The sequence below is a fragment of the Diceros bicornis genome, chromosome 3, assembly GCF_020826845.1.
Source record: "Diceros bicornis minor isolate mBicDic1 chromosome 3, mDicBic1.mat.cur, whole genome shotgun sequence".
Taxonomy (NCBI): domain Eukaryota; kingdom Metazoa; phylum Chordata; class Mammalia; order Perissodactyla; family Rhinocerotidae; genus Diceros; species Diceros bicornis.
The window spans coordinates 10,572,728-10,599,240 of record NC_080742.1 but is presented as its reverse complement, the minus strand read 5'-3'; the positions used below and the strand labels follow the sequence as shown (position 1 = coordinate 10,599,240).

At 36.6% G+C, this 26,513-nt stretch overlaps 1 protein-coding gene across 1 annotated transcript; it reads left to right on the top strand.

Moving 5' to 3' along the window:
- The first annotated feature begins 469 nt into the window (after positions 1-469).
- DLD (dihydrolipoamide dehydrogenase) lies at positions 470-25,330 on the top strand. Its single transcript, XM_058523180.1, has 14 exons — positions 470-578; positions 2,062-2,140; positions 10,247-10,326; positions 10,853-10,921; positions 11,517-11,586; positions 13,022-13,122; positions 13,436-13,579; positions 14,022-14,123; positions 21,564-21,754; positions 22,409-22,579; positions 22,892-23,081; positions 23,513-23,650; positions 24,576-24,665; positions 24,762-25,330. Exons 1-14 carry the CDS (start codon positions 540-542, stop codon positions 24,825-24,827), a joined length of 1,530 nt encoding a protein of 509 aa, XP_058379163.1. The 5' UTR covers positions 470-539; the 3' UTR covers positions 24,828-25,330.
- Positions 25,331-26,513: the final 1,183 nt, after the last annotated feature.

Here is a 26,513-nt window from a genome sequence, read left to right as displayed (position 1 = left end):
TAAGACAAAGGCTTTGACCTCAGGACTGCAGTCATCTTTCTCTCGTGAAGCTTCTGGGTTTTGTTCAACCTCGCAAGGCCTCATCCAAGAAGGAAATAGTACTCCTAGTCCTTCACCCGGTTGTCCTAAGGATGAAGAGAGATAATGCCTGGAAAGTGCTGGGATTCCTCAAACAAACACAATCAAGAACTTATCAAGCTTTACTTTCTGTAGCGTGCATTAAGCAAACGATAGTTCTGTTTATATTGCCTTCTGAGTATGATATCACATTACAATTCCAGACATTTTTACACCTCCCCTAAGATGGTCCCTCCATCCCTGGCTGCCACAAAGCACTACGCTTCTTACGGCAGTGTACGACGCCGAGCCTGACAGGACCGCTTCGTCGGGGGATCCCGGACTGCGCGAGCCAATCGCGATGCTCCCGACCAATGACGTCACTGCGCCTGTGCATGCGCAGGGCGGGGAGACCTTGGCGAGGCGGTGGAGGCGCTTGGCGGAGGTGGAGGCATTGGGGGAAAAGAAAGTACACCGGAGAAATGCAGAGCTGGAGTCGTGTGTACTGCTCCTTGGCCAAGGTGAAGGCCGGTTGGGTGGGGTCGCGCCGCGCCAGAGGCCGGCCAACGGGATCTGGGACTCTGCCTGACCGGTGAGGGTGGGAGAGGCCGGCGGCCTGGCCGGGAACCACCCGCGGCCCCGCCCTTGAGCCGGCTCTGCCTAGGCCGCGGCTCGGATGAAAGTGTCGGGTTGTGGAGAGGTCCTGCTGGGGTGTGACGGCCAGCGGTCACACGCACTCCACTCCCAAGCCTAGGCCTTGGGGCGTCCGGGTCGCAGAGAGGTCTGTCCACCTTGGCGGAGGGAGTATAGGTCGCCCTTGCCTCGTATGGTCTGGCTCTTCATATCTTCTGCCTTTTCCTAATTCCGGCCCTTGAGTAGTCTAACTTTCTGCAGTGGGCGTGTAACCTTGGGGCCACTGTTTGAATCCACAGAGGTAACCCCAACAGGTAGCCCTAGGAATTTCTCAAAGGTCGGTGTTTGCACCTTTAAGCTAGTGTCCATTGTCTTCCCTCCTGGAGGTTTGTATTTTTAATGGCAGCAAGTTGTCGTTAAGACAGCTTTCCCTTTTCATCTTCGTACCAAATACAGCCGGGTTGTATATAGGTGGGATCGTGACTGAGTATGGGAGACCTTCAAGATAATACTATAGCGATCAGTCTCCTTTGTTTCAAAGATGAGTAGCCTGCGTTCCCAAAAGTTAAGGTAACGTACTAGAAGTCAGACTATTAGTGAGAGGCAGAGCTGGGACAGAAACTCAGGACTCAGAAACTCAGCAGACATTTAGTCTGCTGCTCTTTGGTCTGCTGTCCTGACCTCAGGTGCAAGAATTGCCTTGGAATGGAGAACACTACTAGATCAGTGTAGGTTTTGTCACTGCCTCTCATTTGCCTGCGGTGATAGGAGCTGTTTGCTTTGTTTTTTTTGTGTCTCACTTGTGGAGATTATGATGTGGTTTGTAAAACTGTAGTAGCTCTTGAATATGAGTACATAGTGCGTTTTCCTAAGTTAACGTGTCTAACTTTCTGTTCCTAGTTGACGATTCAGGAACATAGATTATACATTTGAGTAGATTTGAGTTAGGAAACAATAATTACGAATAAAAGGATTGTCATAATGTAGATTGTTAAAGTACTTAAATTACAACTTTAAGAGCTTTAATTATGACGTTAAAATGATTTGTGGTGCTAAAAATTAGTCATGCTTTCTGCAAATTTAGTAAAATTTAACGCCATTGAAAAACTTGTTTGTTAGGTTAAGTATGAGATGGTTTGTTGAATAGTCATAATAAAAGAATAGTGTGGCAAACTGAGTTTGAAAAGTTTGAATAATTGTTGTTTCCAAAAAGGAGAAGTGGATATGTAATCTCTGTGTGGCAATGCAAGATACGTTAATAATCAGTGCTTGATACATTTGCCCCAAAACATTGTTTTCGTCAACCTTTAGTAGTGCTGTGTTTTGAGTTCGTATTTTACATAATAAGAACGTTTTCTTTCTTTCCTCCAGAGAGGCCATTTCAATCGAATATCTCATGGCTTACAGGGAGTTTCTGCAGTGCCTCTGAGAACTTATGCAGACCAACCAAGTAAGTACTTAGTAAAACAGTTTTTCGTCAAATTACCTTATAGTTCCTTTGTGTTTAAATGTAAAAACAAGTGAGTATTAGAGTAACTAATGATAATCTGTCGTAGAATTCATTTGTTCCTGTATTTATTCACTTAAAAGTTTATTGCACACCTACCGTGTTCCAGGCAGTGAACAAGGCAACGCCCTGCTCTTATGGTGCTTATAGTCTGATGGTAAAAGACAAACAATACACAAGTGACAGGTAAATATTTTGGGAAGTGATTGAAAATTAAAGCAGGTAATTGGGAGGAAAAGAGACTATTTTAGATAGGGTGTTAGGGCTTTTCTGAGGAGATGATGTCTGAGGTAGGGCCTGAGTGAAGTGAGGCAGTGAGGAGGTTATTTCAGGCAGAGGGAAACAGCAGTGAGAAGGGTCTGAGGTGAGAGTTAGCTTGTGAGGTTTAAGAAATTGCAAGAAGGCTGGTGTGGCTGGAGCAGAGACCCATAGAATGTAAAATCAGAAAGATGGGCAGGGATTCGATCTTGGAGGGTTTTGTGAGCCACACTGAGGAGTTTGGATTTTACTCCAAGTGTGCTGGAAAACCACTGAGGGATTTCGATCCGGGGAGCAGTTTTATATGCTGACATTTGGAAAGCTAATTCTGTCCACTGGATACGATTGAGTGTGTTGTTTGCTTAACACTGTTTAGAATGGTGAGATGACTTTTTTGATATCCTGCATGAAAATCTTGGTGAGCTTATCAAAAGCACATTTTAAAGACTAGAAGGATATACTCTGAAAGGAAGCTATGGATTATGGATATTTTCTTTATACTTTTTTATATTTTTGAAGTTTATGTAAAGGATACGTATTTTATTTTTTAAGTATTTAAAACAGGAAGTTAATTGACTTGTGGTAGGTATTTTGGCCTCCCAGTACCAAGGATATTGATTATTTGAAATTATCTGTTTTGACATTTACTGGAATCACCTATATGATTATAATTTGCATGTGATGTCTTAAAGCTTTATTGTGGAAACCTTTACCTGGGGGGAGCTGTGACCATCTGTCTCCCTGCATTCTGTGAAATAATTTTATCCTGTATCCTTAGCTGTTGTCAAACTATTATTTTGGATATTTTGTTCATAGAAGAAACAGTAGAGGGAGGATTCTAGTAGCCAGTGACCAACAGAGAGTGATTTATGCTAACTTTGAACAGGTCAAGAAATCCTTTAGATATACTAATTTGATGGTAGGGAGAAAAGTTGAACCCATTATATCCTTTGTCCTTCTTTTTTTCCTTTCAGTTGTATTGAGATGTAATTGGCATATACCCTTTGTTTTGTTAAATGGGAATATTACTTAGATCTTCTTATCTCACACAAGAGGAGAAATGTTAGATTTTCATTTCCAAAGCATGCAATTAAAGACCTCTCATGGCTAATTCTGCACCTTTGGAATCATTCAGCAAAGATCTGTTCAGTGCCTTCTATTTGACAGGCAGTCCCTGGGCAGGAACTTAGATTGTAGTGGAACAACGGTAACCGAGCACTCATGAATCAAACAGTTTAGTGATCCCTAGACGTTGAGTAAATTATAAATCCCTTAGTAGCCCCATAGATACAGTGTGTAAAATCTTGGTTGGATGAAGTAACAAGCATTTTATGAACGTGTTTATATTCATCTGAGGTATTTATTTAATGGCTATCTTTTCCTCAAGAATGCACACATCATTAGGGCAAGGTCTGTGACTGTTTAGTACATATTTATTGAATAAATGAACCCTGAGACTGTGTCTCTTTTAGTTACACTCTGTCACAACCCTCCAGTTTGGTGCTGGTACAAAGTAAGTACCCAGCAACAACAACAATAGTATTAACTGATGCGTTGAGGATTTACTCTGTCTCAGGCACAGTCTTTAATCCTTGTGACCATCCTACAAAATATGTGCTGTTTTCCTGATTTTATAAACTGAAGAACTGAATCAAGAGAGGTTCCCAGCTAGGAAATGACAGAGCTCAGAAAATTCTTCTGATTCTAGACCCTACATTCTTAATCACTGTTCTATTTGGTCTGGTGCTTTAGATGAGTATTCGTTGACCAGCTTGATGCGTTCAAAGCTTATTGTGATACAGTCCCTGTTACAACATCTGGGAGATGTTTGTATGAACCAAGTTCATCAAGATTTGAAAAGTATTGTGTGTTATGGTTGATATGACCTGCCATGTCATGACAGGAACAGACTTAAAGTACTTACATTTGCTACATCCATTCATTCATTTATTCTTTTATTTATTCAGTCATTATTTCAACAAATATGGAATACCTACTATGTGCTATTCTTGGGGTAGTTGCTGGGATGCAACAGTGAACAAGATAGATAAGACCTAGCTTTTATAGAGTTTAAAGTCCATTTGGGGAAGACAAACATCCAACAAATAATTAATTATAATTGTGCTAAAAACTCCACAGGCTAAGCATAGGGAGCTATGAAATCTGTATATAGATTGGGAATGGTCACAGAATCCTTGTCTAAGGAAATGATGTTGATATCTGAAAAGGGTTGGGGTGGGAGTGGGTATGGGAGGAGGTGTTCCAGGTAGAAGGAACAGCATGTGGAACATTTTGATGTGAGAAGGAGCATAATGCATTTAAGGAGCTTGAAAAGGGCCAGTGTGGCTGAAATATGTTGAAAATTGAGATTTGACTTCTCCAGATTATGAAGATCCTTTATTTTGTTTTATTTTATTTTGTTTTATTATTTATTTTTTTTTTTTGAGGAAGATCAGCCCTGAGCTAACATCCATGCTAATCCTCCTCTTTTTGCTGAGGAAGACCGGCTCTGAGCTAACATCTATTGCCAATCCTCCTCCTTTTTTTTCTACAAAGCCCCAGTAGATAGTTGTATGTCATAGTTGCACATCCTTCTAGTTACTGTATGTGGGACGTGGCTTCAGCATGGCCGGAGAGGCGGTGCGGCGGTGCGCGCCCAGGACCCGAACCCGGGCCGCCAGTAGCGGAGTGCGCCCACTTAACCGCTAAGCCACGAGACTGGCCCAGATCCTTTATTTTAAAGACAGTTGGAAGTCATTGAAATGTTTTAAGCAGGGGCTTGATACTATCAGATTTGTTTTTAAAGATCATTCTGGTTTCAGATTGGAGTTTTTATTGTAGTTCTTTTTCTTTCTCTCTTTTTAGACTATAAGACCCAGGGCTATGTCATTTATAGGTAGCCCCAGAGCTTAGAGTAGTGTCTGTAATGTGATATGCATGCTGTTAACATTTATTTCTAGGTAGATGGAACAGAATGTACATACCAGCATAATTCTGTGGGTGTAAGCTAAAAGTAATTCACTATTGCTGAAGCTTAAACTGCATGGTATTGATGGATAAGCAGAATGTGGTGGGAGGTGGATGAGTCTGGAGAGATAGTTATTGATGAGATTTGGATGCTGTATTTAGGAACTTGGATTTTATCCAACAAGAGACAGGGAAACCCATGAAGAGCAAGAGAATAAGGTCTGAGCTGGATTTTTAGCAGGGAGTAACACTGGGGTAGCAGTGTGCAGGGTGTTATGGAGGGTGGGAATGAGACTGGAGGCTGCAAGACTCAAGTTGGGAGGTGGATCTGAGAAGGGAAGAAACGTTTATTGAGTGCCTAGTATGCAACTGGCATCCTCCCAGGGTCTTGACATACATTATCTCTGACCTCACAACCCTGGGACGTAGGTATTACAGTCAGTGTTATCCCGAAGTTATGTCAAAGCCCAGAGAGATTAAATAATTTGCCCAAGAATTTAGAGGCGGTAGAGCTCATATTTGAACTCAGGTTTGTTTTACTTTAAATCCTTTCTTCTTTTACTATGTTTCTCCTTCCTTATGGACTAGGAGGTTGTAGGGTTAATATCAGAAAGTAAAGTAATAGAATTCAAGATTTTAGAGGCTGAGCGGTTTTGGGTGATGACAAGTATAGGGTGTGTCTATGGAGTAAGGTCATGGAAATATACTGGAGATTAAGGCCATAGATAATTTGAAAACAGCCCCCGCCCCAAGAAAACAACAATAGATAAACCTTACCAAGTAGCTCTTATACTCATTTGGTGGATTTGGTAATTAGTGATTACTGCCTTATAATACCTCTTTTCCAATTCCTTTTTTTCTTTTCAAAAATAATATTGATTTGGGGCCAGCCCGGTGGCTTAGTGGTCAAGTTTGGGCACTCTGCTTCGGCGGCCTGGGCTTTGCAGATTTGGATCCTGAGTGTGGACCTACGCACTGCTCATCAAGCCATACTGGGGCAGCATCCCACATGCAAAATAGAGGAAAATGGGCACAGACGTTAGCTCAGGGCCAGTCTTCCTCAGCAAAAAGAAGAGCATTGGCAATGTATGTTAGCTCAGAGCCAGTCTTCCTCTCACACACACACACACACACACACACACACAAAATAATAATAATAATGATAATAATAATAAAAAATAGTAATAATAATAATATTGATTTAACTACATTTTGCTATGTGCCTGTTTTCTCTAACTATAATGTAAAGTTATTGAAGGTAGTGATGATTTCCTCATAGGGTAGGCATTCATAAATATTTGTTGATTTCATTTTGATAATGAAGGAGCTTCTTGTCATTTTAGTTGGACTTCCTGATTGCCCTGGAGATTATGGGGTCATCCAAATGTTTTGGAAGGCATTAGAATATAATGATATAGGAACATAGGCTTCAGAATCTAAAACTGGTTTGAACCTGGCTAGATCACTTACTAGTTGTACAATGGAGGTAATAGTAATAGTAATAATATATGTCATAGAGATGTAACGAGGCTTAAATAAGACAACATGAAGCATTAGGTCACTGCCTGGCACATAGTAAATTACCCAAATGGAAGATATTATTGCAGACTGACTTCTTTTTGTTTTGTTGAGGAAGATTCACCCTGAGCTAACATCTGTGCCAGTCTTCCTCTATTTTGTATGTGGCTTGCTGCCAAAATATGGCCACCGATGAGTGGTGTAGGTCTGCGCCCAGGAACCAAACCTGGGCTGCTGAAGCGGAGCTTGCTGAACTTCACCACTAGGCCACGGGGCTGGCCCCCAGACTGACTTCTTAATATACATTTTGTGATTTGTTGATGATTTCAATTGGTTTGTAATCTGATACCTTTATTTCAGTGGTGGCCTTGATAATGTGGTGTCCTTATTTTCCTCATAATGATATAATTTATAAGTAACATTTGTAGAGTAACTTGTAGAGTACTTTTTCTTGCTTTTTCTGTTTCAGTTCATTTCATGGCATTAACTGCCATGTTTAAGTCAGTCACCTCTCGTTGTACCCCAATATTTTTTAAAGTATCAACCTGATAGCCTTCTCCTGGTATTTCACTGCCACCTGAAATGCAGATTGCTATCCAGCTGTGTTTTGCCGTTTTTGCTAACTTAGTCATCTTTCTCTCATGCTATCAATTTGTATATCCTTTTCACTTGTTCTTTTTCACTCTTAAAGGCTGATGCTAATTTTGTGAAATTTCCCATCAAGTATTCCTTAAATTAATGTATTTCATTTGATTACTTTTCTATATCCTGATTTTTTAAACTATATATGGGAACCAAACTGAGAAATGCTTCTTGACAAGGAGATGGTGAGTCAGAATCATGCGTTGTTAACTTTCACTTGGTTGCAGCCTTTGGTACAGGTGAGAGCTAGTTGGTTTGTTTTTAAAACATTTTATTATGAAAAATCGCAAACATTGAGAAAAGTTATAAGAATTTTACAGTGAACACCCATGGATTCTTTCATTAAGCTTTTACTATACTTACATTATCACATATCTGTCCATCCAATTATCCATCAATCCATCTTACTTTTTTGATACATTTCAAAGTAAATTGCAGACGTTGGTATATTTCCCCTAAATACTGGCTTATTTTTGAAGATTTGTCACTGGATCATACCCTCCTATATTCTTAGCTGACAAATCTTTAGATAAAGACTTTTCTTTTTTCCCTTCATTTTTGTGCTTCTGAGCACTATAGTGGTATTCTGATGGAATGGTACATCTAGTATCTTCAGTGAGAGGTGAACTGTTTTGAGTTTTTGATATTTTCTATAGTTTAAAAAAAAATCTAAAATCACATAGTAAATTGGGAAACAAAACCCAAATTTTTTGGCTTTTCTGTATTTAAATTTATTCAATAAACCCATATATTTTCTTCAGAAAAGATGTTAAAAATTTAACAAAGAAATCTGTTCTTGTAGCTTTTATTTATATCACTGTAAAATTAAAAATTAGAACCCAAATTAAGGGATATTGTTTAGCTCATCATTTAGTTCAAGATTTGAAAATAGAAATACATTTTATTATATACTTAATTTTGAATGCGAATCAGTGAACCAAGCAGTGTGGCCAGAAAGCACAAATGGATCGGTAAAAATTGAAACTGCTTTTTTCATGTATTGGACTAGGTATATTTTTTTCACATATTGAGTAATCCTAATTATATAACCAAGGAGAATTAGTGCTTTCGTTTATTCAGTAGGAAAGATTCTTAGATTTTGTGGATAATGGAGTTGGATAACTTCATAGTTATCTTCTAGCACAGAGGTTTTATGATTCTGTTCAGGCCAGCAAAAATTTTTTCAATGATACTAGCACTCCCATCCCCTAAGGGGTAGGTGTTTTGTGGGGGAGGGGATGATAAGAAATTAAAATTGCCGTCTTTGTAGGTCAGAATCTAGCTACCATATAGCAAGTACTTACCATGTATGTTCCAGGTACTATGCTAAACTATTACATACATTATTTTATTCTGTATTACAACCTTATGAGGTAGATTTTTTGTGGTCTTTATTTTGCAGATGAGGAAACTGAAGATGAAGCAGGTTAAATTACTCACCTAAGGTCAGATAGCTAGTAATTATAAAGCTTGATGATTGCTCTCGGGGATTTTAGTTTATGATAGTTGAAACTGAGGAATGGAATAGTATTGAATAATGGAAAGACCACTGGAAGTAGAGACAAAAAGCTTAATTTTGTCTCTGGCACTCACTTGCTAAATGACCTTAGCAAGTTAATTGACCTCTTGGAACCTAGTGTTTCTTATCTGTGAAATGTCAAATATATGCCATCCTTGCCTTCCTCATAGGAAATTCTGAGAATCAAACATGATGCTATATCTGAAAGTGTGTTATAAGTTACTAAATGCTGGAGTAATTGGGGTTCTAAGGACAGTGGATGGGGAGGAGAAGGGAGACTGTCTCCTAACTCTTGCAAGTCGTTGCTTTATTTGAAGTTGGGTTGAGGAGAATGGAAATAATTGGACTTACTTTTACATTTGTATTACAATTATTATTTTCCTAAGTGTGCTGATCAAAGATAATTTTCAATTTTTTATCTTTATATGATAAGTGTCCAGAATAGTGGTCATTGATATATTCAAAGATAGTGTCATTGAATATTCTGGTTAGCCTGTTATCTTAAACTATACAGATTTTATCAGTATTCAAATAAAGTTCAAAACATAGTTGCTGTGTATTACAGGAAGCTGATTTTTTCCCCTGATATCTCAGAAGTTAAGTACCTGAAAAGGGTATAATCAGTCTTAAATTTATTGACAGTACTAAGGTATTATACAAAATTATCTCATTTAATCCTAACATCAGTCATTTAAGGCAGTGTTATCATTCGTATATGACAGAAAAAGTCACTTGGTCACGCAGCTAGTAAGTGGAGAGCTGAGATTTGAAGCCAAGTATGTCCGATTCCAAAGCTCAGGCTCTTTCCTTCATACAGATGTGTCTTCCAGTGTCTCTAAATACCTATCTGTTATCATTAAGTAAAACTGTATGGAATGCAGCAAGGTCAGTGGATACAGAACTCAGTTGTATTTCCTTATGCCATAATGAACAAATAGAAAATGAAATTTAAAAATCTATGCCATTTTCAGTTACATCACAGAATATCAAATACCTAGAAATAAAATAATACTGTGTAGAAAATGGTTGTTATTTGCACTTTCTTTGAGGTTTAAAATATCAGATTTTTTGGTTGTTTTTTAATGTACTGTTTTTGGTCAGTATTAAGCAATTTATTGTTTTATATCAATTTGCTTTTATTATAGTTGATGCTGATGTAACAGTGATAGGTTCTGGTCCTGGAGGCTATGTTGCTGCTATTAAAGCTGCCCAGTTGGGCTTCAAGGTAAGGTTTAGACTCAAACTAGGTGTTGATTCATTTTTATTTGGGATGAATTGATCGTATTCACAAAATACTTTGCAGGTAAATAATAATGGTAAATAATTTCTTAATTCTGTAAATTATATTTAAGCCTGAGAGTAGTGAAGACAGGGTTTATTATAATGGTTGTATTATTCTCATGAAATGGAAAGTGAAGTCCATTATTTTTCCCTTCCCCCCAGCACTTTTCATTTTGTTTCTAATGACACTTTTTCCAAAGTGTTTCTTCCACATTTTGGAAGATACAGTAATGGAACTGAAAGCATGTATTCAGTGATGTCAAACAAAGATATCTTTTAAACAATTCACTTTTGGGTTAGACTGAGTTTAGTATTATTCAAATGATAAATTATAAAGGACTCTATATTTCATTCTCACAAACACAGCTTGAGTAGCTTGTTTTGTAGAAGAATTAAGACAGATACATTTGAAATTTTAGTGAACTGAAACATTGCAGGTTATGTGCAGTTAATGTTTTCTTTGGTTGTAGACAGTCTGCGTCGAGAAAAATGAAACACTTGGTGGAACATGCTTGAATGTTGGTTGTATTCCATCTAAGGTGAGCATATGTTTTATACAGTGCAGAGATTTTTCATTAGCCACCAAACTAGAAGGATGCATTGATACTAGACTATTAGACTAATACACTTAGTAAAAAATAAACAACCCATGGATGATAAAAAACATGTTTTTTCTTAGTAAAACTTAGAGTGCTGTCACCAGTCTGCCATACATTCCTGAAATAGCTTCCTTGTCTCACAATGCCTAGCCTTTTCATTCAAACAGACTCTGATGTTCCATTTTTCTCTTTAGCTTTCTTTTACCAATAGATAAGAAGTAGTAAACTCTTCTTTTAGCTCCTTTATGTATGTAAACATGACTGCCTTTTTCACCTGCCGCACTGAAGTGTGTACTTATTCTTTTGCTTTTAAAGAAAATAAAGATGTTTTGTTTTTCATTCTTGTTCGTTGAACATTTTTTATGTCATTTTTGTTTGTCTTAGATTAATTACATAAGAACAGAGACTGAATTGAGGTAGTCTTATGTAGACTTAGGTAGTCTTCCATGTAGAGAATGTCATTTCATAAGTGTTTTTTGATTGTATATAGTCTGTTTATGAACATTTGATAATTTCATCTGTTTATTTCCTTTAGGCTTTATTAAATAACTCTCATTATTACCATTTGGCCCAGGGAAAAGATTTTGCATCTAGGGGAATTGAAAGTAAGTATACCTTTCATATTTAGCAATATTAACAGCCTTACTTGACTTGACACTTCTGGCTAAAGACTTGTGTGTATTTAATGAGTGTGTAATATGTTTTGTGAGGAAGGAGTAAGAAAAAGATCCTAAAAGTATAGAGAGATTTACTTAAGAAAGAAGGTTTAAATCCAGACATTTACTATGACATCTTCTGTTCCTTTGCCAACTTTTGCGTGAAGTCTACTTTTTGTATGTAGAGTCAGTTTTTGTTTCCCTGAAACCTAGAGATCCCAGGGTGGGATCCCAGGGCTAGGGTCTGGATTCCTGAGTGCTATGGGCAGATAATGATAAAGGAAGGAAGGTTGGTCTGCCTAAGTTGTTGATAGTGGAAAGAGCAGAAGTGAGAGGGAGGGATGTGGCATAGTGGAAAAGAAAGACGTTTCATAACATTCTAATTTGGTGTGTCTTGTCTCCTGCCATTCTGTTTGGGCTGTTTTCATTTCATCCTTTCTCTCTAATTATTGTTGTTGACAGATACATCCAAAAGGATAGTCTGTTCTAGGAAGGGCCTAAACATATTTTGGGTGGGCGTGTTAATTTTCCTTCCTTTTTTTTTCTTTGTAGCAGTAGGTTTCTGAAAGAATGGGCTGTGGTGTAGGCAGTTCAGTGGGTATAGAGGTGATGTATATACACTAAAGTAAATACCATATTAAACTAGATGAAAAGTAGAATCAAACCCAGTTTCCTTACCCAGTAAGGAAAGAAGAGACAGGGTTAGTCAAGAGACCTGCATTGTAGGTAAAGCTTCATGTTCTAGCTTTATGACCTTCAGTTAATCAGATCTCTCAGGGTCTCTGTTTCCTCATCTCTAAGATAGGTGTTGGTTGCATGAGCCAATTTCTAAGATATCCTTACTTCTAAAGTTCTATTGAGTTGAACTTCTTTATCTTATATTGTTGCTTCTGAGTTCTCTTCTGAGTTAAATGAGTGATTAAAATCAGGTTGATTAAACTTTTATATTAAGCTTCTGTATTTGAAGTTTTTTTCAGATGTTTATTTTTATTAGTTTTTGTTTCATGAAATTTAGCATTCCCTTTTATTTAAAATTTCAGGTGATGTTTTACTTGGTCATTTCTACTTAAATCTCTTCCAGACTTATAATCGTTATAAGGTGTTTGGAGAATATGTTGTCACAGTGAGATATAATGTTTTACTTTGGACTGCATTTTTCCCATAGGTGGACAGTGTTTGGTAGGTTCTGTTATGATATGATGCTCTTGGCCTTTTGCCGGCTACAATTATTATCGCAGTTATTAAATTAAAAAATTTTAGTACTGCCTTTTATACAGTTCTGTAAGCATTAGGCTGAAATTTTCCAGACCTTGATTACTGAAAAATATCACACATTGCTTCAAGAATTTAGCTAAGGACTAAAGATTTATTTAACCAATTATAGTGTCTGAAGTTCGCTTGAATTTAGAGAAGATGATGGAGCAGAAGAGTACTGCAGTAAAAGCTTTGACTGGTGGAATTGCTCACTTATTCAAACAGAATAAGGTCAGTGTGTTTAATGTTCAGATTTTTGCTTATTGTATGTACACATTCAATATTGCTTTATGCTTATAGAGTGATGCTATTAGATTGTGGCTACTGGGGGATATTTATTTAATTAAAAACAGTATGCTAACCTGAAATAGATTTCCCTGACATTATTAACAAATTTTTTGCTGCGCTATGTGTAGCATCACTAAGTAAGGAAGCATTTTGTATTGGATAAATTATTTAATAGAGTATTTTTTCCTATTAATTATTTTTGTTCATCAGAAAATCATTTTAAACTTTGTGAATTTATAAACATTATTTTATAAAGGTTGTTCATGTAAATGGATATGGAAAGATAACTGGCAAAAATCAGGTCACCACTACAAAAGCTGATGGCAGCACTCAAGTTATCGATACAAAGAACATTCTTATAGCTACAGGTTCAGAAGTTACTCCTTTTCCTGGAATCACGGTATTTATGTTTTTTACAACTGTCACAGCCTTCCTTCAGAAATACATTTTATAAACTATTTTATTCGTGTTATTCATGCACTTTGAATGAGAGGTCTCTGACTGAAATACTATATGTTTACAGTCATTCAGCTTTGGGAAGTTGCCTGTCTTTATTCTGCAGTGATTTTGACCAGAAATAGAACATTTTATATTAAGATATATTTGAATTCAATATGAAGTTGAAATTGATGATTTTGTTTTGAAATGCTGAATGATAAAATTTTAAGTGAGCATTTTTAAGGAGATTTGCTAAAATTGACTATAAGGATAGAACTCATAGATACCTCAAAACAAATAAATGACTTTAGTATGTTTAGTGATTATACTTAGTAAGATCACAGTTTAGAAATCAGTAGGTTTTCCAAATAATTTTGATTCTCTCTTTTGGTTTTTTTTAATAGATTGATGAAGATACAATAGTGTCATCTACAGGTGCTTTATCTTTAAAAAAAGTTCCAGAAAAGATGGTTGTCATTGGTGCAGGAGTAATAGGTGTAGAATTGGTAAGTGATGTCTTTTCTGTCTCTTATTACCTCCATGGAGTTGAAAGTGACTTAACTGTTTGATTCTTTGTATAACATTGCAGACAGATCAGCATTGAGTTTTGCTTAAACACGTCTAGTAATAAAGAGTTTTCAAGACAACCTATTTATGTAATCATTAGTCATTAGAACACTCTCTTTTATTTTAAAATCTGCTTCCCAGCATCTTCCACCCTTCCTGTTCCCTAAAACTGGACTAATTTTTTAAAAAAATCTAACAGCCTTTCACATATTTGAATTTGATGGCTCTTCAGCCCTTCAGAAGATAGCTCTGGTTCTGAGCAAATTGCATTTCAGATAAAGGCCATGACTTACATGATCTGGCTCTTCCCTTCCTATCTGTCCTCATCTTGATTCTTCTTAAGTTTTAGAAATGTCAAACTACTTGCAATTCTCTGAATACCATGGTATTGCATACTTTCTGCCTGCCTTGTTCTCCCTTCTTGTCCATCTGGCAACTTGCCTGTATTTCCAGTGACCTCTTTCCTCCATTTTAGGTATCCTTTCCCAGGGCTCTTGTATTTTGTAATCACTAAGAATTGCTCTACTTGTGAAATCACAAATTCAGACTCTAACCATAACCTCCTTTCCTCTCTTTACTCAGTTATTCTAGTGTACAGGCTCTTTAACTTTATCAGGTTTTCTAGTCCATAGATCCCTCTATGTTTTTGCTGTCTTCCCTTTCCTGTCTTGACTGCTTTCCTGATCAGCTTAGATTCGATAGTCCATTGCTTTAACCACTCTCTTACAGGTGTTCTTGAGTCCTTTGCCTTGCTTTTCTGTCACACCTGCCTGGCAAAACTCTGGTCCTTGTTGAATTCAGCTGTTTGCCTTTTTTATGCTATACCCAGGCTATTGACTACATCAGGAGAAAAACACACACCCTACAGATTAGCCTGTATAAATTCTTGGTCACAAATCTCAACAGGAACCTCACCCTTGCTGACAGTCCCATTATTTCCCTAGCTGGCATCTGCAGTGGCTGTTTCATTTCCCACTTGTCTCAGACCTCTGTGGGTACACTGTCTTCTCCTGCCTGCCGATGACCTTGTCTCCTAAATATCCCATGAAAGACAAACCATCAGATGAGAACTCCTTCAACTTGATGCCCTAGATTTGAAAATGTTTTTACCTGTTGTTACACATGTCCTCTTGATCTTCTGTCCTGTAACTGTGGAAATGCTATTTTCCCTGAGACTCAGCCCTTCACCTGTGCTTGGTAGTGCATCATCTCCTGCCTTCTCAGGGACTTGGTTTTGTGAGTTTTATTTTTGTGTTTTTTTAGTCTTCAAACTCTTCCCTACTTTTGCTTTTTTCTCATTTACATTTAAACATGCCTCTCTGTGGGCACCTATATGCCATACACACATGCTCAGATGCATTTGCACTCATAGACATAGGCTGTGTACACATAAGTAAGCCTTCTCTTGATCCCATGTCCTCCTTCAGTTACTAATTTCCCTCTCGCTTCTTCACAACCAGACTTCTTTTTTTTTTTTTTTGAGGAAGATTGGCCCTGAGCTAACATCTGTTGCCAATCTTCCTCCTTTTTTCCTTTTTTCCTTTTTTTTTTTTGCCCCAGAGCCCCAGTAGATAGTTGTATGTCATAGTTATACATCCTTCTAGTTGCTCTGTGTGGGACGCTGCCTCAGCATGGCTTGATGAGCAGTGCGTAGGTCCACACCCAGGATCTGAACCGGCAAACCCTGGGCCGCTGAAGCGGAGTGCACGAACTTAACCACTATGCCACTGGGCCGACCCCAACAACCAGACTTCTTGAAAGAGTTGTCCACGCCCTATTTCATCAGCTCCCACTCCTCAGTCCATGGCTTCTTGTGCCATCAAGTTGCTCTTGACAGCACGTGAATGAATTTATTGCTCAGTCCAGGGGATTATTTTCTTCACCTCTTTAATTGGTAGCAGTCAGCATTGCTGAGTTTCTTGCCTTTGAAACTCTTTTCCTAGCTTCTCTGATTCCATATTCTGTGGTTTTCCATCTACCCTTTGAGCTGACTTCTCTATCTTCTATGCAGGTTCCCCTTTCTCAGCTTTCCCTTTAATTTTTAGTATTGTAAGTCTCGCAGACATTCAATTCACTAAACGTAATAACTTAAGCTTTTGCTCCCCCTCCTCCCTCTTCCACCCCCAAACAAACAAAGCAGAACCTGTTTCTTTTCTAACATTTCCCATCTCAGTGAGAGGTACTGCCATCCATCTAGAGGCCTAAGCAAGAGTTTGGGAATTATACATGATTTCTCCCATGCTTTCCTGCCCCATATTGAGCCAGTTACTGGGTCCTAATGTGATACCACCTGATAGACATCTCATGAATATATCCTCCTTTTTTCATGCATCTACTTAGATCCCAGTTCAAGCCAGCATCATGTCTTACCCTAGGCGTCTCTGGCTTCTTTCATCTTTTTTCTAGTTTGTTCTCCCCAGAGTGTCTGGAGTGATCTTTCTATAACACAAATGTAATCATGTCCCTTTCCTGCTAAAAACGCCTCAATGACTCACTATGGCTGTTAGGATAAATCCTAACTCTTTAATTTTGTTTAAAGGCCAGCATGATGTGGTGCTGGCTCAAATCTCCAGCCTCATTTCTAGCCCCTCTCCCTCTCAAACAAACTGTGTTCCAGGTATATTGAAATATCAGTTCTTGAACAAGCCGTGCTCTTTGTTTTATCTGAAGGCCTTCCTTCTGTTCGGAACATTCCTTCCCTCTGCCAGTTTCTGCACTCTTATGAGCCCTTCCCTGACTACCCCAGATGTCCTTGGGTACTCTTGCTGAGTGTTCCACTGCGCCCTGTACTTCTTGTTATAATATTTCTCTCACTTTCTTGATAATACTTGTTCATTTGTCTCTCTTTCATTAAATCATAAACTCCATGAGGGCAGAGATCATGGCTGTTTTCATTTACTGTGTGTCTTTAGCATCTAGCATAGTGGCTGGTATATAATAAGTACTCACATATTAGCTTTTATTATTATTATTGCTCAATAAACATTTGTTGATATAATAAATATCTTTCAAAAGTTAGCTTAGAAGTTACCTTTTTGGTGAAGATTTCTTTTTTCTAAGAAAGCTCGTCTTTCCTTCTTTGAGTCTTTAGTATAATGTGGCTACATCTTTGTACCATCTACTAATAAGAGTATCTTGCATTTATTTGTTTATGTCTGTCTTTCCTACAGAACCTTATGCTCCTTGAAGGCAGGGACTGAGTTTTATTCATATTTGAATCTCTATTGCTTTTCTTAATGCTTCTTACTTAGGTTTCCTATATCCACATCCATTATTTTGTTGTCATCCTTTTGATCCAGTCTAGTCTGTAGGATCACTTGTAAATGGTGTTCAAAACTAAAGTTTTGGAGAGAACTTCTTTTGATAGGCGTAATATACTTCTTTTAATGTAATCCTTTAAGATCAGTTTAGTGGTTTTTTTTTAAAGCAAATATCGAGCTTGTTGTTAGATGAAAACCTCACATCTTTTGCTTGAGGAATTCTTATTTTTTCAACCTAAATAAAGGACTCTGAACCTTTAACTTTGCTTTAATTTAATCTTGTTCACTTGCACCCATTATTCCAATCTATGTCTTTGTCTTGATTCTGTCATTCTTACACTTAACTGCTTTTTCTTGTTTTGTGTAATTTGTAAATTTGGGAAGCATGTTAGCTAAGGCATGTGCTCCATCATCTAATCTTATCTCAACTGGTTAATCAAACCTTCTCTGGTGTCATTCAAGTTGTCAGTACAAAATATTGAAAGCTATCCGACACTACAGTCTTTAAGCAGTTACAAACATATTTGATTCTCTGTTGATCCATCACATCTACAAGGATATCATGAAATTTTCTTTTTTTTGAACACCTTGCTGATAGCAAAATATACTATATTAACCAGTCTAGAAAAACTTTCAGAAAATAAAATAAGGGTGGTTTACATGACCTGTTTGGAACGCTTGTGGTGGTGTCTAATGACTATCAAACTTGCTGTTTACTAATCTCTTCTAGTATTTAGCAGGGATTGACCTCTGCTCCAGATTTTAGAATCTATTCTTTTCTAGAATCTATTTTTTTCCATTTTTGTAAATGTAGGCAATATTTGCCTGTCTGCCACCTTTTGACAGTTCTCTCATGCTAATTAAGTTCTCACTGTTCACTGGCTGACAGTGTCTGTTATCAACCTTAATGATCTAATTTATTTGATTGGGAAGTTAGTTAACTCATCAAAAATGACTGCTTGTTCTTATTTTGGGCTTCACTTCTTGCTTAATGATATTTCTTCTATTTACTCCACTTTGAAAATTATTCTCATAGGTGGATAAAACAAGCAAGAAAAAGGAATAACATAGATTTACTTTCTTTTGTTGGTCAATGTAACAATATCCCCAAGCAATAATTCCTTTTTTTCCATCTCAGCACTTTTGCTTTAGGTTTTTTTTTTCTGTGTGTGAGGAAGATCAGCCCTGAGCTAACATCTGTTGTCAATCCTCCTCTTTGCTGAGGAAGATTGGCCCTGGGCTAACATTTGTGCCCATCTTCCTCTACCTTTTACATGGGATACCACTACAGCATGGCTTGACAAGTGGTGCGTCGGTCCGCGCCTGGGATCCGAAAATGCAAACCCTGGGCTGCTGAAGCCGAGTGTGTGAACTTAACCGCTATGCCACTGGGCCGGCCCTGCTTTAGGTTTTTTTATAAGCCGTGGGTCATTTCAAATATCTTGACACAATGTGTTAGGTGTCTGTTACTGTATTGAATTAGTTTTTACATGTCTTTTTAAAAATTTAAACTGAGAGAACTTACTGTGTAGTCATACATATCTCTTTCCTTTCTCATAAAGATTATTCATATGACTATTTTTATTTTTTATAGTTTAACTTCCTTCTTCCTTTCCAGGTTAATGTAGTGCTTTAAAGAACATAGGTTTTGGAATCAGGTTAAATTTGAATTTCAGCTCTGCCTCTTAATGACTTCATGCCTGTGTTAAATTAATGAGCCTGTCTGAGCTAGTTGATTCAGGATAAAATGGGGATAAGAATAACTGCCTTATAGGGTTATTGTTGTGATTTCATAAGGTAATAGATTTAAAACACTTGACACAGTGCGTGGTGTCTAATAAGCTCTAGATAAATGGTAGATATTAAGGATTTTGAGATAAGTGTTCCTAAAGAGTAGGGCACTTGTCTAGCTGTGCTCATCATTCCCCACTTTGAATTATAGACTTCAAGATGATGCTTCTTATCATTTTCACACTCTTAAACTGTTTCTTACCATTCTGATTTAGGTTCAGGGGAGTGTTTGCTTTTTTTAATACCTTTTTTAAGATGTAATTCACATATCATATAGTTCACCCATTTAAAGTATACATTTTAGTGATTTTTAGTATATTCACAAAGCTGTGCAACTGTCACCACTATCTAATTCCAGAACATTTTTGTTATCTCAAAAAGAAAACTCTATGCCCACTGGCAGTCACTGTACATTCCTCCCTTTCCCCAGCCCCTGGAAACCACTAATCTACTTTCTGTGTCTATGGATTTGCCAGTTCTGGACATTTCATGTAAAGAATTCATACGATATGTGGCATTTTCTGTTTGGCTTCTTTCACTTAGCATAATGTTCTCAAGGTTCATGCATACTTCATTTCTCTTTATGGCCAAGTAGTATTCCATTCTATGGATATAGTATGTTTTGTTTATCCATTTGTTAGTTGATGGACACTTGGGTTGTTTCCACTTTGGACTATTATGACTAATGCTGCTATGAACATTTGTGTACAAGTTTTTGTGTGGACGTCTGTTATCATTTCTCTTGAGTATATACCTAGGAGTGTAATTGTTGGGTCAAATGGTAATTCTGTATTTAACCCTTCAAAGAACTAGGTTTTCCAAAGTGGCTGCACCATTTTACAGTGTCACTAGCAATGTAAGTTTCAGTTGCTCCACTTCCTCACCTTTAGTTGGTATTGTTGGATATTTTGATTTGAGCCATTCTAATGGTAGTATGTCATTGTGGTTTTAATTTGCATTTCTCTAGTGGCTTGTAATGTTGAATGTCTTTTTATGTATTTATTTGCCATCTCTACATCTTCTTTGGTGCAGTGCCTGCTTAAATATTTTGTCTGGTTTTTATTGGGTTTGTTTGTTAATGAGTTTTGAGAGTTCTTTATGAGAGTTCTTTATGTAATCTGGATATAAATCCTTTATCATATAGATGTTTTGCAAATAATTTTTCCTTGTCTGTGGCTTCTCTTTTTGTGTTCTTAATATATTTTGAAGAAGAGAATTCTCGTTTTTAATTCTGATGAAGTCTGATTTGTCTTTTTTTTTTTCTTTTATGGATTGTGCTTTTGGTGTTGTAGCTAAGAAATCTTTGCCTAACTCAGGGTCACAAAGATCCTCTCCTGTGTTTTCTTCTAGAAGTTTTATAGTTTTGGGTTTTACATTTAGGCCATGATCCATTTTGAGCTAATTTTATATGTGCTTGTTACTGGATTTTTAGTGTCATTGGTGTTGCCTTACTAGTTAACTCAGCTCTCACGACAAAAATTCATTTTTGTAAATGAATGCACAAACCTAATTTAATTGGAAAGGTAAAGTCTTATGGTATATTGTAAATTACTAGATGATCTTAATATAAATTCTTGCAAAGGATGTGTTCATAGTTTTTCATATTTTATTTAATGCTGTAAAATTATGTTCATCTTGCCTGTTTCACATGTAAGTATTCAGAAGTTACAATTGTTAAAATGTTGTTAAAATAAAAAACCAGCCTTCAGTAAGTTGAATGAAAAAGTAAACATTTCTCTGTTGAGAAAATAAAATATGTAGCCAGTTTAATACTTTGCAAACATCAGTAGTTAGTAGTAATAAATAAGAGGCTACTTCCTCCCCCTCAGGACCTTCCTTCCCACTTGTCTCTTCTTCCTGGCCCAGTTGCCTGTAGAGTTCATTCCCTCTCTTCTTCAAGGCTCTGTGCAAATGTCACTCCCAGTGAGGACTGTCCCCAACCACACTATTTAAAATTGCAGCTCTTCTCCTTTCGGTAGTCCTGGTTCTACTTCCTGCTTTTTTTTCTCATAGCACTTTACTGTCATCTGCATGAATTTTACTTATTTGTCTGTCTCCCTACCAGAATGTAAGGTCCCCGAAGGCAGTGTTTTGTTCACTGATGTATGCCTAACACCCAAAATGATGCCTAGCTTATAGTAGGTGCTCAGTAAATGAATGAATGAGTGAATAAAAACATGAAGTTATACATATTTGCCACTGTTAATTTTAAACCTCAGAGCTTCTAATCGGAACATATTAACAAAAAGTATCTTACAATAAATTATTTAAGATGATTCAGTAAACATTTGCTATAGAAACCTTTATTTTTATGGTTTTTATTTGCAGGGTTCAGTTTGGCAAAGACTTGGTGCAGATGTGACAGCAGTTGAGTTTTTGGGTCATGTTGGTGGAGTTGGAATTGATATGGAGATATCTAAAAACTTTCAACGCATCCTTCAAAAACAAGGATTTAAATTTAAATTGAATACGAAAGTTACTGGTGCTACCAAGAAGTCAGATGGAAAAATTGATGTCTCGTAAGTGTACTACATTTGTTTTTGATATGATATCCTTGTCTGTGTGTTTAAGAAAAACACTCAATTTTCAAAATTAGATTTTTTATAATTTAAGACCATTTTATTGCTTAGTATATCTCAATATTGATTCATGATTAAGTTGATGCTAGAAAAATTAATCCAGTGTTCTCATTGTAATGTACTTTTTTAGAGTATATATTCAGAAAAATTTAAACTCCCAACATTCAGTAAAATTAATTCAATATTTTTAGACAGATATATGGGGAAATCATAATAATACTGATTAGATTGCTTCCTATGTGCCTGGCACTCTATTTATTAAGTACTTATGTAACTAATGAAATAACGTGCCTAAAGTCACACAGCTAATGAGTGGCAGAGACACTACTTGAACTTGGATCTTTCTGACTATAAGACCTGTGTTCTTAACCCGTGTTACACTGCCTGTTTTTGTGAGGTTTTAATGATAGACCTCCAGAGGATATGTACATTTCTTCATTGCCTGACCCTTATGTTTATGTTATATTTATAATAAAATAAACTTACACTGTTAGAAGTGTCATCAATACTTGAGAAATGTCTGGTCTTAAATTCCCAAATCTGCCAGCTGTTTATGTAGATGTGTGTTTAACAGTTATACTGTTCATTTTCTAGTATTGAAGCTGCTTCTGGTGGTAAAGCTGAGGTTATCACTTGTGATTTACTCTTGGTTTGCATTGGCCGACGACCCTTCACTCAGAATTTGGGACTAGAAGAGCTTGGAATTGAACTAGATCCTAGAGGTAGAATTCCAATCAATACCAGATTCCAAACTAAAATTCCTAAGTAAGTCAGCTAATTATCTGCATTTTCAATATTTAAAAATTTCAAACACTATTTTGAAAATAAGACTTTTGTCATGCTTAAAAAATACTTTGGCTTTGGAGAAGAATAGTAGACTTACAGTATGTAAAAGCAAAAATAAAGTTTTCATTACCCAAAGATTAGAACCCGATTCACAGATACTTGAAGAACTATATTTGATATATTTTTTGGTGACTTAATAACTAGAAACTTATATTTTTGTTACCATAGCATAACTGAAAATGAGTATCTGATTTCAGAAGTTCACTATGTTTCTTTTGATCTCTATGGTAGTATCTATGCTATTGGTGACGTGGTTGCTGGTCCAATGCTGGCTCACAAAGCAGAGGATGAAGGCATTATCTGTGTTGAAGGAATGGCTGGTGGCGCCGTGCACATTGACTACAATTGTGTACCATCCGTGATTTACACACACCCTGAAGTTGCTTGGGTTGGCAAATCAGAAGAGCAGTTGAAAGAAGAGGTAATTCTGAATGAGAGTAGTTTTACTCCAATATGTGAATTGAGTTAATGACACTGGTGGCTGAGAATTATTTTATTATTGTATTAATGCGTTCTAATAACTATGTAGAACATTATAGTTTAGTTTATATATTTTTTCCTTTGTTACTATTATAAAGGAGATCATTCACTTGTCTGTATTCAAAAACTAGTAATTCTAGAGCTTTTATATTTGGCTTTGAAATATACCCACACGAACCAACATTTGCATTTATTTCCTTGTGTTTGTATCCAAAATATATTTCATTAACAAGCATTTTGGTCTTTCCTTCAATATGCTCTGTGAAGAATTACCTTCTTGGGATTTATTTTCTGAACAAATGTAGATCATTTCACCAATGGGAATGAACTTTTTCAGAGTTTATGTAGGTTCTCATTTTCTGTCTCTCACAGGGTATTGAGTACAAAGTTGGGAAATTCCCATTTGCTGCTAACAGCAGAGCTAAGACAAATGCTGACACAGATGGCATGGTGAAGATTCTTGGGCAGAAATCAACGGACAGAGTATTGGGAGCACATATTCTAGGACCAGTGAGTATTGTAAAACCAGAAATACCATTAGGATTTCTGGAAAGCATTGCTGTTTAGTAGATTAATTTAAAACCACCTGGTATTTACATTCTGAGGTTATTTTTTACCAGCTAAAGTTTGAATATGACCTTTTTGTGCATCGTTTCTAGCAAGGTACCAACAGCACTCTCACAGTCTTGCCCACCATATCATCTCCTTTCCATACTGCAACTATTATCCCTTTAAAAAATGCACAGGCCACTTGCCTGCTTAAAACTCTCCAGGGGTCCTTTTCAACTTCAAACTGTTACATACAAGGCCCCACTCAATCTGGTCCTTCCTGTCTTTCAGACCTCATCTTTTCCATTCTTCCCTTTTGCTCATTAATTTTCTGCCTCATGGGCCTTCTCTCAATTTCATAACAGGCCAGACTTGTTCCTTGTTTAGAACATTTGTGCTTGTAGTACCCTTTGCCCAGAATGCTCAGATCTTTGCATGACTGGCTTCTTATTATTCAGGTCTCAGCTCAAATGTTACTTTCTACAAGAAGCCTTTCCTACCACTGAATCTGACATTTGCCCACCCCCAGGTATCTTATGTATCTGGTGTAACATTTGAGTGCTTACTCTGTAATTTTTCATTAACTTTATTTTACATGCATTAACTTTAATTTTTACAACTCTGTGAGGTGGGTGTTGCTATTCCCATTTTTGAGGTGAATAAATGGAATGAAGCATACAGAGTCAGTGAGTGGTTGAGGTAAGTAGTGGTAGGATTTGAATCCAGGCCATCTGGCTCCAAATCCTAAGCTCTTCTGTGCCACCTTTTCTGTTAAGCTTTTCCTGACTGGAGGCAGTTATTTAACTGCTCTAACAACTAATCTATGCTGTTAGCATGTAGTTTTTGCTGTGGAAACAAAATTACTTTTTGGTTTATTATTTTAAAGGGTGCTGGTGAAATGGTCAATGAAGCTGCTCTTGCATTAGAATATGGAGCATCCTGTGAAGATATAGCTAGAGTCTGTCATGCGCATCCGGTAAGTATTAACAACCTACAGAATTAATGCCTACTTAAATTTTCTTCTGAGCCACAAATACTTGCTTTTTAATTTTAAAAATTTCTTCCCTTGCAGACCTTATCAGAAGCTTTTAGAGAAGCAAACCTGGCTGCATCATTTGGCAAATCAATCAACTTTTAAATTAGAAGATTATATATTTTTTTTCTGAAATTTCCTAGGAGCTTCTGTAGAGGTCATATTTCTGAACAGGAAGTGCTCCCAGCTCCAAGAATTTCTAGGACTGACTGAATTATGAAACTTTTGGAAAGTATTTAATAGGTTTGGACAAAATGGAATAATCTCATATCTGTATTTTAAATAAATTTAATATTTTGTTTCAGTGCATTAATATTGCAGAAAAAAGCTACTTATAGTAGCATCTCAGAAAATTTTCTTCAGCCCTTATTTTCATGTTCTTTATGAACAGTCAGCTTCACTGAATTTATGTTAAGTAGCCTTTATTTCTGATATAGTAAAGTTGGATTTATTTACATGGATGGAACTGGAGTATGGTATGTGAATAGCTGTGTATGAAGCAAAATGATCAAGTTATTTTAAACTTGGTGTTCATGTTGGAAACAGAGTCATTAGAGTAAGATTAAAATGCGTATAAACTGATGTAAATAAAAAGTGATGGTTTCTCACACTTGTTTTATTTAATCCCTAAATTCTTGCAGTTTAGAGGTAGAATTTACATGTTTAGGTTTTTAGGGTTCCATTGAGGTCTGCAGTCTGAAGTATAGTTATACAGTTAACTAAATTAAGGAAGTATATCTACAAAATTCAGATATTAAATGGAGACTCAAATGTATTACAGTGGGGAATGAAGATATGGAAATAAATGTCTTAAATATTCATTTACTGGTTATTCTGAGTGGATGTCAAGATGTTCCTAGTTCTTTTATGACTATCTCTAGTGTATATTCTTATTTATTACTCTTTATTATTATTCTTATAACCCTGCATGTATCTTTTTTCCACATGGTAGGACAGTATTAAGGTATTTAAAAGGTTATTACCCTTTCATCTGTTTTAGTGGTACTTAACTGATTGTTTAGCATATGCTTTTGGAGAAACAATGTAAGGGAGTCTTTAATCTGCTGTCTTGTCCTATGGGGATTTCTCGTGTATCCTTGGTTGGGTGTAAATGACTGTTTTTTTAAAGAGTGCTATAAAATTGTATTTATTGATAAATATTTAAAAGGGCAATTTTTTGAAACAAATAACCAAGTATTAAATGCTAAATAGACTTTTGCATACTGTAAATTTAAGAATCATTTCAGATTCATTCACTAGTTCTCAAATTTGGGATAGCATAAATTTCTAAAGAGGAAAGTAAACTATCTTAAAGTACTAGAAATATGCAGATTAGATATTCACTTGATTGCAATTTAAAGGTTGTAGTCTTAAGGAAAGTTTGGAGAATACAACCTATCATTCATAATGACCATAATACAATCCAAGACGACTAGACACATGAAGAAAAAGGAAAATGTGACCCGTGTGTAATGCAGTTAAAACCTGAAGACTATTAAACATTTTCCTTTTAGCTATAATGAACTGATGGTACCTTACTCCATACAGCTTTCTGCTGATAAATTATAAAGACTCTGGATTCTGTTACATACCTCTGAAAAATATTGAAGGTTTGTTTTAGTAGGCAGTTTACTTGGCTGAACTCCAGACTCTTAGCATCTTTGTAGGGAACAGCAGCTGAAATCTCTACTTGGTTGGTTTAGCTTTACCTGGGCTGCCTGAAGTCTGTCCCATGCATGTGTAGTTCATGGGTCAACCAGAGATTTGGCAAAGTATATGCAGAATTTGGGG